General features: G+C 44.0%; 1 protein-coding gene across 24 annotated transcripts in view; it reads right to left on the bottom strand.

The window, feature by feature from the left end:
* The window catches only part of LOC148641124 (pleckstrin homology-like domain family B member 1), a 105,323-nt gene that overhangs the window by 33,614 nt on the left and 55,013 nt on the right, over nt 1-16,696 (bottom strand). For 19 of the 24 annotated variants that reach the window (XM_088619184.1, XM_088619183.1, XM_088619175.1 and 16 more), the window contains 2 exons: nt 12,644-12,769; nt 4,359-5,938 (listed from right to left, as the gene is read on the bottom strand). In XM_088619184.1, coding sequence (XP_088475310.1) covers nt 4,359-5,938; nt 12,644-12,769 — 1,706 coding nt within the window. Of the gene's footprint in view, nt 1-4,358; nt 5,939-7,634; nt 7,966-12,643; nt 12,770-16,190; nt 16,329-16,696 lie in introns of those variants that run through there. The other 5 variants (XM_088619192.1, XM_088619195.1, XM_088619197.1 and 2 more) reach the window with 5 other exon arrangements.

Genomic DNA, 16,696 nt, shown 5'->3' with positions numbered 1-16,696 from the left:
GTAAAAGGCGCCCTCCTGTGGGAATTAGCCTAACTTACTCTCATAGTAGAGATCACCAAAGCAAAGCTACACAGCACAATCCTAGAGGTGTGCTGGAGAGCAGAAGAAGTCTGTCACAATGCTCAAAAAAGTGTATAATGAATGCATGTCCACAATGCTTACACCTTCAAATATACCTGTAGATTTTTGCTTAGATCTTAGTTATGTCACCTGTTAACATAGCATACTACTGTAGCAACATATCGGACTTCAGGTAGGTTAAATAATAACGTATCCAAAGTATGAACACTGTGACAAAAATGAAAGCATTAACTATATCATTCTTAGGTGAACACTTTTTACACCACGTGAACTGCTAGGAACTCCCTGAATTGTGTGAAGGGGTAGAAATTGCTTCCTAACGGGATTATCTGTGGTAAAATTCAAAATCCCATGAAAAGTCTCTCTCTCTCCCTGGGGATCAAAGTATGTGGCTCTGAGTGTAATCTGGCACAAGCACTCAACACCCGCCCTGTTAACTGCTCCCTTGACACAGCAGCATGAGTGTGAGAGAGAGACACACACTTCCATCGCCAGCTCTCGGGGTGTTCCTATACACCAGGGGTGCACACGTCCAGTCCCGTAGGGTGACAACAACTTCAGGTTTACATTCCACCTCTCCTCTTAATCACCTTATTGAGCTGCTCGTTAGCTAAGATGGAGCAGTTCATCATTTTCCACAGGGCTGCTGCCATTGATGATTTAAAGAGAGCCTGGGAAAACCTGCTGGATTCTGCCCCTTTGAGAGCTGGAGTTGGGCAGTTCCTGGCTTTGCCCCATCCACAAGACTTCAGGTGGCTTTTCAATGGATTCACTATCCTTCGGTGCCACCTCTAAGGAGCAAAAACAGCCTGAGGGTTATCGTAACTGATCCTTTAGGAACAAGTTTTTGATAAAGAAAAGTAAAAGGAAACGGACTCAAAGAAACAACGCTGGCGTCCATCCCTGGTCCATGTCTGTGGACTTTCGTTCCAGCTCAGGTCTTAAAGACCCAAATCAGATCATTACTGCCTTGGAATTGCAGGGGTTCAACACCTTCTACCAGCCCTTCAGGAGCTCTGAAGACTTCTGCAAAACTCAACTGAAGTACACTGGAACATGGGGAAAATTGGAAGTCATGCTATGAAAAGTACAGGAACAAGCCATCTTATTGTCATCTTTCCTGACTTACAAAGACTCCAGTATCATATTTCGGTGAATTAAAAGTTTCCTATGTTTTTCCCTTTTCCTTCCATGGCTGCTCAGCAGTAATACATTTGCGCTTTTTCCAAGGCGTGGTATCCTGTGTGTGGCCATTCAACACTGCAGGCAGCCTGCCTAGCTACACTGTATTTGCACAGCACACTGGTAATCAACCATATCGCTCCCGCTATATTTGTGCCTGTGCCTATTCGAGATCTTTTAACGCCTGCTCTGGTGGGCAGTGTTTGCTGGAGCTTGGTAAACGTGAGCTCTAAATCTAGATCAGGAATGAATGCGCTTGATAGGAGGCTCCGCGGGGCTGAAGAGGTGGCTGCAGAAAGATTTTGTCTGCAAAGGGAGAAGCAGTAGAGCACAAGAAGGGAAAGAGAAAGAGAGAGAAGGAAGTGGAAGAGGGCTCAGGTGTGAAAATGAGCAGGTTTGAGTTTTGCACTCAAATATCTCACTTGGGCGGTGCTAAACCTGTCAATTTCTGATCTCCAAACTCTGTCCGACTCCCTCCTTCGGCCACTGTGATACACTGGCTTACAACACACACACACATAAGAACAGATGGTAAAAGATAGTAGATGGTAGATAGTAGCTAAATAATCCAAGGATCTCATCCACCGGTTTCTTGAAAGAAACGAGGTATCAGGTTTAGGAACATGGCTGAGTAGCTTGTTCCATACTCCCATAACCCTTTGCATATAGGAGCACCTAGGCTTATGCATAAAGGCTAGATAGACCGAATGACTCTTATGTAACTAGAGACTTGTGTAACAGTGCCAATTGTGATTCTAACATTCCATACAGGAATACTTAGGGTTCTGGCACTTGTTCTGACTGCTGAAGAATGATAGTTTCTAGTGACAAGCTCATAAGCTGTTTTAGTTAACACAATAGTTAACACAATTCATCCTTCTTTTTGTAAAATGAATACTTTCTGGTTTGATGCAGCTGGCGTAACAGTAAGAGGTTTCTGAAATGGGATGAAATGGGATGATTTGATCAATTCTTCTGAGCTGACAGTAGGAGAGAAGGGAACCTTCCTTCTGAAGTACTTAAAAAGGTAAATAAGAAAGTGGGTACTGGGGCTTTGAGGGGGAGAATCGTGCTCTGTCAGTGTTTCAGACAGGCGGGGAGCTTGCTCAGTTTCAGTCCATTGCTACATTTGCGCATTAAGGTGTAATGGAATGGTGATGTCATTGTTAGAACTCTCAGGACTGCAATGAGGTCATTTCTAGCAAAACACTGGCCTCTCTGAGGCTCACAGAACCCCTACTGTCTGCTGCACTGTACCATCTAGGGACTGATGTCATATGCCAAGTGTGTCTGCCAAGGCCGTGTCTCAGACAACACGCCTGTTTATGAGCCTTGATAAAAAACGCAGGTCTGTCCAAGTTGTAGTTTTCATTGATCTAAGTAAGCTCCAGCAGAAGCTGGCATTTGCCACCTGCTGGTTTTCTTAAGCTGCAATGTCACAACTACATTTGAAGAAATGGCAGAGTTGGAACATTTGGCCCATCGTTTTCTTATTTTCAGGCACGCCATGTCTACGCCAGAGCCCTAGGAAGAAAAACAACACAAAAGCCAACCGACGGGCATGGAAACAAAACAAATGACAGGACAAAGTGGTGTAGGAGGTGCCGTCTTTTGAACGAGACATTAAACCAAGGTTGTGACTACTCTGCCATTAATGATCTCTCACTGTAAGAGTTGGACTGCTGCCATGGTTGTCTGCCCAAATTCTTTGTGCACTGCACAAAATTATGTTCTTTAATTTCCCCTTCAATCAATTGAAGACATTTCTCCCTTGTTCCACCTGATCTGCCATGAAGTAAGGTGTGTCCCAGGAGTGTGTGGTAGTAGATTCTCCGGTTACAGGGTTGGGGCTAAGATTATGCAGTCTGCACTCAATCTCGACCTGAAGGCTCAGGAAACAGAGCTGCAGGCTGATGTGGTTAAAAATAGCCAAAGTGTAGTGATTTTTTCAGGCCACACAGCTGCTGGGGTAATTAATAGCCGGAAGAGTGCTTTGAAAGTGACACACAACTGGTAAATATAGCCCAAAGACTTCAGCTGGCAACACCTCCAAACCCCTAGAGATCTGTACTAGTCCGTCTGTCATAGATGTCCTGCTTGTTAACTCAGATTGAATACAAAGTCATGGTGGGGCTTCTATAACTACACATAGAATAGACCAACACAGCAAGAACCATTTCACTCCTCAGTCGCATGTATAGGTCGCCCTGCAGGAGGGAGGCTGAATTGCACCAGCCAACAGAGAGACAGACATTTGTTGTTTTGTTGCCTTAGAAAACGGCTGTTTCAGAAACCTCTGCTGGCACAGAGCAAACAGTTTGAGAACTCATAGGCTTCTCAGACACATCAAAATGAATTAAACCGCAATCTGCTCATTTAAGACAACAAATTCAATTTACCGCTGCTATCACAAATATGTTCAAAAGAGCGGCTGTACCCCTCTGTGTGTAACTACTGAGGAGGCGCGTTTGCAAGGTGCGTACAAACAAAAGACGGGTTTAATTTAACGGAAAGAGACTCAGACATTCTGTTTGCCTGACAGCTGAACTGTGATGCACTCTGCCCTCTCCCTTCCTTTTTAACAGTGACACAAAACAAAGGATCACCATGGAAATTCAGAGTTGAACTGTTCTGTAAGAGAAATATATTTTCACGGCTACAATGCTGACAGTCTGGCTTTGTTTACCACAATTAGAAATGCAAGGACTTCACCCTCAAGTCCCCTAAACTAGAAGACTTTCACTTACCCAGAGGGGACACTATGGTCATCATAAACTCATTCATCCTTCATCCATGGTGAGGAATAAAGCAAAGTATAATTTCACATACTATAAATCCTTTTGCTTCCTTCTTTATATGAATATTACCCAATAGGACAGCACAGATTGAATCTATCCCTGAAAATCTTGATATTCTAGACCTGAAATTACAGTCACTTGGTTTCATGGACATACACTAGCACTACTGACCACAAAGAAAAAGACATTGCTGAACCAACATTCATTTCAGTTTGTGGACTAAGATTCGGGTATGTAAACAGTAAAAGCTGAGGGAGTGAGCGCCCTCTAGCTCACAGGAGGTGTGGTTGCACTCACCAGTCTCTCCATTTCCTGCTCACGGAGCCTCTCCTCTCGCTGGCGGCGGTGGTACTCCAGCAGCTCGTCCTCGTTGTCGCTGATCTCCGTGATGCTGTTCTTGCGCTCACGCAGACCTGGGTGGGGAGGCCGCAGGTCGCCCGCACCCCCCGACATCTTCCTGTGGCCACGGGGACTCGGCAGCGGCGAGGAGCCCGGCAGGGAGCCGAGGCTGAAGGCGGGAGAAAGGGCGTTGCCATAGCTAGCCTTCCGCCCTCCGCCGTCCGCTGGTGCGCCGGTTTGCTGGAACGCGGTGGTGGGGGAAGGACTCCGCGCTCTGACCCCCCGAGACCCAAACCCTTCCTCTGGGGGGGAGGCTGCCTTGCGGCGTAGTCTGGGGCTCTCTGGGACGTCCCGCAAGAGCTTCCCCGAGGGGCTGTCCGGCACCCGTAGAGAAGGAGAGGATGCTGGGAGTGGGGAGACTCCAGGGAGGGTAGGGATCCCCCTGCGTGACAGCGAGGGGCTGAGGGGAGGCAAGTCGCGCATGCTGCTGAGAGCGCCCGAGTTCACGTCTACATTCCTGCGGCCCAGCCGTGGGCTCTCTGGGGGCTGGAGACTCTGGGAGTGCTGCCGTAGATGTGGTCCGTCCTGAATTATGTGAACAATGGGATCCAGGGGTGGCTGAAAGGACCTAGGAGTTTGAGAAAGCTGTCTGGAGGGACTGGAGGTTAGAGAGCGGTCGATGGTGCCCTGGTCTCTGAAGGGGCTGGAGGGACGATCTTGGAACATGACCCCCATCTTTGTCCTGGGACTAGGTGGGGCTGCAGAAGGAGAAGAGTTGTGAAATTTGGAGGTCAGTCTGGGGCTGCCCGGGACCACATTCCTGGCAGTGGAATTGAAATCCGCAGAAATGGTGGAAATCGAAACTGAAGGCAGCCCGTGAGTTAATCTGGGGCTTTCTGGACCTCTTCCCCCTGGGCTGTCCTGGCTCAACCCCCTGCGAGTCAGGGTGGGGCTTGGAGGTGCCTCCAGAAGAGCACGTCTTTGGAGCCTGGGGCTTTCGGCCACCCTCTGTGCCCCGCTGCTGCGCGGATCCACGCCAGCGTAATTCGGCAGTGAGCTCCGGGGCTGAGGTATGGGCGGCTGGACAGTGTGGTTGTAGCTGGAGGATCGGACTGGCACAGGAGGCAGAGATGGACCTTGGTCCTGGCTGCTAACGGGAGAAGGGCTGGTGTAGCTGCCGCTGCTGGCGGCAGAAGGTGACGACAGAGGTGAAAAGGGTGGGGAGGCATTCTCGTAGCTTGAGCCCACTGACATTGCCCCCGGGCTCAATGGAGGAGACAGGAGGTACCTACCCCCACCATTCACCATGGGTGACAGAGGGGATTGTGGGATGGGGTTGATGGAGCTGGAGGACCTCTTGTGCTCGGAGAAAGAGGAAGGCTGTGGGTCATCCATGACTAAGGAGTCCATGATATCCTGGAGATCCTTCTCAATGGAGCTGACCAAAGCGCTGTGTTCGGGACGCGATCTCTCACAGGGGCTAGCATGCGGCTCTGGTGGTCCTGATTGGTGGTTCCCATTGACAAGACGTTCTGGTTCTGTAAGACAAAAGAAGAACAACCCTCATTTGTACATCCAAACGGCCAAGAACTACCTCTCCATTCTCTCAGATCCATAGGCTTAGTTTCAGTGTCATTTTAAAAGGTCACAGAGTAGTGGAAACACATTTGTGCTTCATGCATCTTTTCACTGATCCACAAACATAGAATTGGTCAAGGCGAAGTTGCTACTTTAGATTTCAGAATGTTTTGTTTTTTCTCGCATGACTCTGCACAGCAAGAATTCGATTTCCAGCAGATGTCTTGCAGAAGATATTGCTCCTTAAAACACAGGGCTAATAATTTAGACTACTATTATATAAAGACTACTACGATATAAAACATTTATTATATATAATGTAATAACAGCATTTAAACAGTTTTAGAAGAGCTATAAATGAAAGTTTCCTGAAACTACAGGAAAAGAATAAGGCTATAATAATTGTGGCTAATTTGATATCCGCATGAAGGCTCCAGTGTCAGGCAGTCTGTGATATCTCATCTTGTGGCACTGTGAATAGGGATTACACTGCAAATTACAATATAAATTCTAGAAATTAAGTTAATTGGGGGGAAAAAAACTTCCATGCCCATTTTTGTTTTACTGAACAGCACGACTCATTGCCCATACCAGTTTAGGGTCACTGCCTGCTTGTATTCTTGGCTATAATTAGCGCCCATAATCTCTGACACCCCCAGTTTAAAAAACCATGCTGTGGTGTATTATTTCCATTGACAGCTACAGGTTAATCCTGTACAGATCCGGGGCTGCTGCTAAATAAGGTCCTAAATTTGAACTGCAGTCCTAACTACAATTACTCAGACATAATTTCCTACAGGACACACAGGAGTGTACACATAAGCACAAACAGAACTGGGAAAGATACGTAAAAGGGCATGCTTTTAACAGATAAATGTCTGACAAATAGAGCAATTTAACCCAATTACTGTTGGCATGACTCACACTAACGGATATCACAGCCCTATTAAAGATAATTCAATAATGATGTTTGTGCACCTCTTTCCACGCTGATGGCAGTTTCAGGAGGGCAAAACCAAAGCAGACTTAATTTCTGTTAACATTTATACCACCACAGACAAAGACTGCAGGTGCTTTAAAACGAAAAGGTCGGTTTTTAAATTAAAACTAAAACCGAGATTTGCTTTGTATAATCCACGTCTACAAGTAAAGTAGACAAACAATATATACATACATGAGCTTAAATAAATGCCTATATTATACATATACTGTATGAAAGCTACACCTCTATTTTGATCTCGTGTATTCCATATGATCTTGCAGTATCTTTCATTTCTAGTCTTTAAGACTCTTGTAAATTGTACTCAAAACAGAAAATCACTCCAATGAAACGAACTACAACTGTTTCTTAAAATGTGAATTCGGGAAATTGTGTCGTTACAAAAATCGGTCTAATGGGAACGCATAATATCCACTTGGTGTTCAGATTAGTGAACGTAACCTTTTTATATAACCGCTACTCTCTCTTCTTTAATTCGTTGTTGGAAAGAAGACGCAATGTTTTATTTCTTGGAAGATGTACAGCCAACAGGAAAATGTTATCTACGTTGTTATCACTGCTCATTCTTAACTAGTGGAAAAAGCTTATTCATGTTTTTTTCCCCGAAGGCAAAATATAACTATATATAAAATATATGAGGTTTAAAAAAATGGTACCTGTATTAACACTGCTCCTATTCTTTCAACGTTAAAATTCTAGACCAGTTTGAAGCCTGTTAATAGGCATGTCTCTTCCCCTGGACAGAATATTCTGTTATTACAGAAGAATAAACGCCTACAATGAACCTGCTGTCAGAAGCACATCGCCATCTCGCAGGGCAAAGCTCGACGTCGGCATACCCAGCTCCAGAGCGCGTCGCTCCCCTCTCCAGTCCCCTCTGCGCGACGCACAGCGCGACTCTCCGTCCGAGCACAGCGTGCCAATCCACGGCTACTCGCTGACTCCCTTCCCCCTCCCTCCCCTGTCCACGGTGCTGATGTGAAGGAGTGCGATCTTTCTAGGGGCGGGCACTAGCGTGGCATTTCTGTTTCCCCCTTTTTTAAAGAGACAATGTCCCTTTCTCCACAGTCGAGTCTGTGATAATTTTTTTGGAAGCACACACACTGAGAGAGCTCCATACGTCTTGGCACACCAGGTGCTTGTAGTTTTCAACCTTCACCCTTAAACGTGTGAACGTGCAGGCCTGGAAACACCACTACAAAACCGAGCCCCTGTACAGCGGGGAAGGGACTGTGGGGGAGGTTTCGAGATGCCTGTTGGGTCCGCAGTGAGATTTGCCAAGCTGTGGAGGAAGAGGCTGGTTTGGATTACAGCCCATTGCGTGGGCCTGATCACCAGGCTTCTTCCCTAGTTCTTAGAACAGGAGTCGTCTTCTTTCTCCGAAGAATTCCTGCCATCTGTAAGCTTTAAAGAAACCTGAGCACACAGCTAACTCAGCGCTGGCAGCAGGCAGTGCCAGGGAGAGGTAGTCTTAAGAAAACATTGTACTGGGCCTTCCACGGGCACCATATTCAGCCATACACCAAACACAAACTTCCACAACCACATCTCTGGCACGAGGAAAAGACTAAAAATGCACAAAACAGATCACCGCAAAGAACAGAAAAGCCTGAAATTCAAAGAATCTGAAAATCAGGTAGATTCACTTAAATGCACAAAAGGCATTTCTACACCACTGTATATATCAGACCAGGAAATCTGGAAAAGGACCTAAATCATGCTGCCACTGTCACACGAGAAAGAGTCACTCACCAACAAGGCACAAAAGAAAGGACACAAGGCAAAAAAGAAAAGGCAGGGGCTAAGCAAACTGTAGACCCAGGAATTGTTTTGTTCTGCATTTTCTTGAAAATGCATCCATGCTTTCGCGGTTCGTCGATCGTTTGAATTTCAGATTTCTGCCACGGAAAAGGGCTGGAGAGTATTAAGAGGAGAAAGAGGAGGCTGAAGGTAGCAGACCACCCCACCCCCCCCCCGCGCAGGCGACGAGAGAAAATCGAGCAGCGGGGGGAATTTCAAGAAAGAAAGGGCAAGGGAGTCGAAGGTGTCCAGGGACAGGGGTGAAAAGGAGAGGAGAGAATATCTTTCGGGGGTCAGGGTACAAATAGAAACTGTGATAATACGCTCGTCATCTGAACCAACTCCGATAAGATGGAAAAAAATGTCCTTTGTGGAATAGAAATGAGAGAGAAGCTATAAGCGATAAGGCTGATATGTGACCGTACTGTACTTTTTCTTGAAGTCATTCCTCAGCTGACACTTTTATCAGCGAGAATGTTTTGGTAAAAAAATTCCCAGTCCCCGGTCCTGCAGTGTGTTTAGGTACTGCCCTGTTCAAAGTGTTTCTTGGAGGTTCTTGTGACCAGGGGCAGTGGCAAATGAGGAGGACAAATCTCAATTCAGTGCAGATATTATTCAAGGAGTGGTGTGGTCATTGGAGATGAAAGGGAGGTATTGGAGCAAACTCCAAGAAAGACGTCCATGCGTGGAACAGTGCAATAGGGCAGAAAGGATAGTGATACTGACCCCTGTAGGGCAATGGAGGGATTGCGTACTAGTAATAAAAGGAGACAAGAGCATAAACACAACTTTTGCAACTTAGTCTGTCCCACTTGAATGCAGTGTTGTGATATAGGGGTCTTAAGCCATTGTCTGGACCACAGCACAGTTACCCTTTTGGGAAAGGGGATTGAGAGAGATGAGAACACCACATCTTGGAACATATCCTGATTACACCTAACAATGATGATGCAGAACTAAGACTAATGGTACACTTCCATTTTGTTTTCATTGAGCTACAGAGAAGGGATGAATGGGTGAGACAACTTAATTTCAGAGAGAAAATAACTGCATGGCCTGCAGTCTTGAAAAACACGGTATCATCACCAACAAACGTGCATTTTGGGCTCGTGCGAAATGATGGAACCGTAGACAAGTGCGTTACATGCAGATAGCAAAGGTGAAAATATGGCAGGAAACAGAAAGCTTTGATGTGTTTGGGTTGATATGATTTGCGTGACCTCTAGATAAAAAATTACAAAAGCACTCTTAATATGAGGTCAGCTATGGCAGCGCACACAAGGCCAATTTTTGTGAAAGTCACAAGAAAACAAGAAGAGGAAAGCATGGTGAATGAGATGCACAGATCTCATATTTCCATGGTCCTGTCCAAAATCGAACTGGTTTGAAAAGAATGTGCACAACTATACTTCTCTCCCTGTCCTCCATTCATGTGCACTTACCTCTCTTATACACACCTCTCTGTCATGCGCTCTCCTACTGAATACTATCTTCTTTCTCTCCCATCTTTGTCTCCTACACCTAATCCCTGCATTTTAATGAACAGCTGTCCTCTCTCTCTCTCTCCCTGCCACGTGGAAACACACTGCCTTATAATTACCAGCAACAGCGGTAGACGCCAGGATACCCTTTAATTACCATGTCAGTCAATGACGTCATCGGGGTGTTTGCCTTTCATTTCCATTTATAAGCAGAGAGATGGTTTTAGGCCAGGGCTGTGTTCTGTGCTTTATTGGTGTCGGACTCATGGAATGAGTTATAGGGGAAGGCGAGAGTTTTGAATTGAGCAGTATAAGCAGTACATATACATTCATTTCAAGGCTGAAACAGCAAGGTCAACTTATGTGCATAAGGAAATGCAAGTGTATATAACATCTCCCTACCTAACCTGTTACTGTTGTTAAGTCACTGTTCTGCATTTAATTTTGCATATTGTCTAAGTCTGCATAGCCCACACAGAAAACAGGCACCTTTACTGATTTTATTGGATCAGTCTCACAAATACCCACTCACTGCAGTACTACATCTTTCCTATCACAGTGCTCCCCAATGATGTTCTTTTAACTGTGCCTTTCTGTGAACAAAAACAACAGAAATTCTTTCAGTATTTCAGTAAATAAAGTAATTCTCATAGCTGACTTTTCAAATTAAAGTGCTGTATAAAGGCGAGTTCCTCAAAGGTCTTATAAAGGGCTTAATTTGACATAAGAATGACATCTTCTAATCTAGACAATGTGGGAAAGTAATAATAAGATAATAAGAATAGCCAACAAAATATTAGGATTCATAGTTAAAAGCTTAACTTAAATTTTAACCAAAAGTTATGTTAAGATATGCCAATGCAATTGTAAGAGCTCGTTTAGAATATTGTATACTCTTTTGGTCAAAAAGGTACAATAGATATTACTACTCTGAATCAATTCGTCAAAGAACAACCAGTTATATTTCTGAGCTTAAAGGAATATCCTATACCGACAAGTCTAAAGCAACTGAGCCTTATTGAAGACAGCAGAGAACACGGCTTTGGGAAATGGGAAATGATCAAGTACTCACAATCGTCATAAGCATTTCCCACGTTAACCCGGTGGTGGACATATTGCAGAACAGTGGCCCATGATCCACAGGGCACAAGTGGACTATGTGTGAAACTCCATTTAAAACCAAGAACAGGGGCACTTTTTCACACAAATGGTTGTTGGGGTCTGCCACAAGCTACCCAGCCATGCTGTTGAAGCTCGTACCCTGGGTTCTTTCAAGAACTAACTGGTAGAGATCCCTGCTTCAATTAGCTACTAGCTAACCAATCAGGCTAATGGGCTAAATGGCCTCCTGTCATTTGAAACCCCTCCGATGATGCAATGCCTTCCTCTGGGGCTCTCTAATAAAACCCAGAAACAAACAGGGCTATTTTTGGACTAAAACAAGTCTGTACATCTGTATAATGAATCCCATTATAGCTCTGTCACTAATACAACTAAAATATGCATCATTCTTTGGACAATAGCAGTAAATAAAGTGCCTTTGAAAGAATATGCCATACAGTATAATGAGCAGGATTTGCTTTGCTGCTTTTAGAGTATTAATAAATGGTGTTAAAGAAATAAGACTTAATGCATATTGCTTAAAATATCCTGTTCTTCTGCCACAGTAATGAGCCCTCCTTTTCACTACCACTTGCAAATTGAAATGACACCTTTCTTCTTTTTTTAGTGTAGAATAAACTTGCACGACCCAAGTTTCATCTATGCTTGTACTGTATCTACCAAGTGTATCTATGCTTGAGTGCTGAACAGAAACACAACCAAATACTCTGGGTTTCTTCCCTGTGAGTAAGGCCTGAGTCTGTCCTAGAACCCCTACCTTTGATTCTAGTGGCAGAGAGTTTTGGAGTTTGTTGAGGGTTGTGGATTTTTATAGCCTGTAATGTTTGTGCAGGATGCTGTTCACTACACTTGCAACTGTCATGGTTTCAATGGCTTTGCTTGATTCACTTTTGTGATTACTGATGGAGAGCATATTCTCAGTGTCTTTTACTTTTGAGAACTGGCACAAAAACAAAATTACTGTGAGACATATTTGGGTTAACATATTCAGCATTTTGTATGTGGTGATTTGTTTAGCGTGGGTTGTCTGGTTTAATCTCTGACCCAAACGTGTGGTGTGAACGGTTGAGGTGAGAACGAAGGCTCGCGCTGTGTCCGTTAATCTGTTTTTTTCTTCTTCTTTTGGGTCTGTTTTTTTTTTTCTCAACAAAGTTTGATAGTCGGCCAGTGGAAGCTCCGTTTTCCTACACACGAATGCCTAAAACCCTAAACCGAACCCTGGATTTTACGCTACCATTCTTGGTCGCCATGGCCACGGTTACCTGTGTTGGCTCTGCAGGGTCCAGCGGGGCCCTGTCCACTTCCTGGCATCATACTCTTCATTCTGAAGGCCTCTTCTGGGTGGTTGAATCGGAAAAAGGCCGACTGGCCAAAACACAGCATACACCCTGCAGGGAAAAGGAGCACAGACAGGTCTCTGAGCACAAGCCCCATTCCTTTAACAGTTCTCACCACTAGCTGAGGGGTTATGGAGGGGAGTAATATTTATTGTAAACTTTTCAACATCATTGCCAAATGTCAAATAAATAAAAGCAACTTTGCTGACAAAGAAGCCGCTGAATTGAGATTTCAGGAACAATTAGCAGATTGCAACCATTTGAGCAAAACTTTAGCAAAGTATACACCGATGTCCAAAACAACATCCCAGTCAGTTTTGTTTTACTAATCCTGTACATCTGAAAGGCACCAATTAACAAGCTGGGTGACTTGTAAAAACCTGACTGACACGTGTGCTGGTGTAAAGTGAGAAGGAATTAGTTATGTTCTTCCTTTTTTAACAGGCCAACAAAATGCAACCCATCAGAATTCAATCCAAAAACTTCAAAGGAAACACCTGCCTGCCCTAATTCTCCAGATCCCTGTAGACTCCCAATATAATCCCAAACGATAAATGAACACAACTAAGAGAAGGGGGAGCTTTCTTCTAAGAAACGCCTGTTTGTTTGCATGGCTTGTTGGTGAGGTCTTGTGAGGGCACATCATCACAATGAGGAGGGAGGCATGCCGTTTCGTTTCCTCATGAGCCAAAATAAACACGTTTTTTCATGTTTTTCAATGGGACCAGAAAACGCAAACATCTAAGGGGCGCAGAGAGAGACATGAACGGGCAGGAGAATCGTTCAGCACGTTGTCAGCTCACTAAATAACAGCTTGGTTTTCTGAGGCGGAAAAAAAAGTAGCTTTAGGCAGTGGCAACACACCCTTCCTTTCATCCTAAGAATGGTTGTGCAACTTGTTGCCAAACATCTGTGTTTATTTTCAGTGCAAGACAGATTTTCTTTTCTCCTCTTGTCTGTGAGGCCTCAGGAGTTCATTTACTCTCTTAAGTGAAGAAGGACACCAGATCAATCGAAAATCCAGTTTTACTTCAATCTCCACTTTCCTTCTGTACTTTCTGCAATGCCTTGCAGATAGAGTCATGATATACTATTTATCTTCTCACAAAGGCTATATGGAAACATTTTTTTCCTTGCAGTAAAGTCAAAAAAGTAAAACCTGTTTTTTTTTTCCCCGGATCCCTAACAGGAGGTTGAATGTACAACAGTGAGAGAATATCATCTACACAAAGCCTTTCTTCATTGCTACGCAAAACCTCAGACAGAAAGGCTGGATATGACAAGTAGTGCTGTAATGATGTGATAACAGAGCTTTTTTAGCTGAATGTTTTACCCAAGTGGAGGGTAACACCCAGCACCCATCGGAAATATCTTCAACCGCATTTATTTTCACCTCGCGTTTATACTCCGAACTGATCAACTCTACAAATCTCTAAGCAAGCCCCCAGACACTTAAAACACAGACTATTATACTGGTTGCATTAAAAACATAACCAACAGCATGCATTTTTAAATTCCCCTCTCAGTATATTTAAAAAGGAATCAGTTAAGACACACTGGACAAATTGTGTATTGACAGAAATGGTGCTTATTTAGAATACACAGCAGTGCCAAACTACTAAATAATTAGCTCCAATTCACTGACTCAAGAAAGTACCGATTCAGCAAAAGAGTCCCCTTGATATCTGCTTTCTTCTTCTAGGTGCTTTCTAATGGTTTGGGCCTCCGGCGATTGGAGACGGACCCCGGCCACACAATAAAGGACAAGATCCGTGCGCTACCCTGACACTTAAAACACATACTATTATACTGGTTGCATTAAAAACATAACCAACAGCATGCATTTTTAAATTCCCCTCTCAGTATATTTAAAAAGGAATCAGTTAAGACACACTGGACAAATTGTGTTTTGACAGAAATGGTGCTTATTTAGAATACACAGCAGTGCCAAACTACTAAATAATTAGCTCCAATTCACTGACTCAAGAAAGTACCGATTCAGCAAAAGAGTCCCCTTGATATCTGCTTTCTTCTAGCTGAAGTCTTCTTCTTAGATCAGTTATAATTCGGGCAGTGTGGTGGCTCTGTGGCTGAGGATCTGCGCCTGTGACTGGAAGGTTGCCGGTTTTTATCCCACAGCCGGCAGAGGAATCCTACTCCGTTGGGCCCCTGAGCAAGGCCCTTAACCCCAACTGCTCCAGGGGTGCCATATAAATGGCTGGCCCTGTGCTCTGACCCCAAGCTTCTCTCCCTGTCTGTGTATCTCATGGAGAGCAAGCTGGGGTATGCAAAAAGACAAATTCCTAATGCAAGAAATTGTCTATGGCCAATAAAGTGGTCTTATCTTATAAAAAATCTCCTGAGACCACAGTTGCACACTACAGCAATGTGCTGTAATCTGCAATTTTCAAAAGGTTGAAAAATGACCATTAAATTAACAAACATGAAATGGCGGCAGCGGTGTGGAACAAAAACACTAGGAAGGCCGCAGGGTTAAAGTGCCCTGTCTGTGAGGGAGCAAAGTGGGTTTGAACTCAGTACAGGGCTTAATGAGCACTTGGCCTTGTAATGACAGTGTCTGAAAAAGATTGCATCTGAGGGACACTGCACAGGCCTCTACCTTCTCCTTGTTCATTATCACACTGAAGACACATCTGTTTCCTGTGCGTTTTCCATTAGCTTCCAGCCTTGCTTAACAGAGTTGCACAATTTGTCCTACCAACATACTTGCTGGTCCACAGTCATTCTTTTTTTTTCTTGGATAATAACATTGTTTGAAACGTTCACCTTCTGGTGTTGAAAACTTCCAATAAAAGGCTGGAATTTAAAGCTTTCTTATTAAGTTCTTTATCTGTAGTTTGTTTGACCTGAAACTTGACTTAATTGCACTTTCTCATGCTTCATTTCTCTCATTAAAATCGTATGGTAGCTGGAGTTGCTTTATTGTACCATGTTACCCAATAGAATAAAACGTGTTCGAATAACCATCTTCGAAAATGTAGAACCTTGGGACTTTTTACAATGTTCTTGTTTATTTTGTTACTGTTTTGATGTTCTTTCTTCAAACCCAAATAAGGATGCGACCTAAAGAAATAATTGTAAAATAAATTGTAGAAGCTGGCAGCGCCAAGATGTTCGAATGGAAATATACTTCATTAGGTATCTTGTATCTAACTGTGAGTTTCTCTACAACAAACACCAAGTTATCTGAAGGTGGCTTTGATCTAGTTTGCTTTGTGGACCTTGCAGGATTATGCAGGATCAGTCTGTCTTAAGTGTTTGAGCTCTGACTCACGTTGTTTTTTACAGCTCAAATGCAGTTGTGCGATTTAAAAAGGTTGAGGAGTTAAAGCATTAATGATTTTTTTTTGCAAGACTAGCTCAAGTACCCAGAACAAACAGAAACCATGCTGGGTGCAGCAGTTTAGGGTTGCTACAGACTGCAGGAGGGAAATATATATATATTACTCACCTTTGTAAATAATCTCTGTGTTTAGCAGAGCCCAGACCTAGCAGGTAGTTCTATCTGAATGGTCAGTCCGGCACGATTCCCTGGCCATTACATACATCCGTAGGGAACATGCTGCTTCTTCCAGAGAGGGATTGACAGCAGATAAGGGTTAAAGGAGAAAAAGACGCACACGAACCTGGTGAACGCCTCTCTCACGTGGTGCTGTGGTTCAATGTGCAGAGCTGACTGTACTGACTGGGACAGGTGAGGGCAGGACAGACTAATGCAGTCTGAACTAAGGGTTTTGAAGGGATCAAGGCAGAGGGATACAGGCATATGTGCTTGTAACTAGAGAGTAAGAGACTGTATTTGTGAGCAGGTTATTCTTCTTAATAAAAAACGAGAAGAGAAGTAACAATCCCCTCAACATCTTTGCTTGATTGGTGGCACCAGTGTTGTTTAGTATAAATATCATTGCCATCTAGCAATCACACAATCGCTGGAAACCTATATGGAAAATCGAGGAC

Source organism: Lepisosteus platostomus, chromosome 25, assembly GCF_059453375.1.
Source record: "Lepisosteus platostomus isolate fLepPlt1 chromosome 25, fLepPlt1.hap1, whole genome shotgun sequence".
NCBI classification, from domain to species: domain Eukaryota; kingdom Metazoa; phylum Chordata; class Actinopteri; order Semionotiformes; family Lepisosteidae; genus Lepisosteus; species Lepisosteus platostomus.
This window is presented reverse-complemented; position numbering and strand designations above follow the sequence as displayed.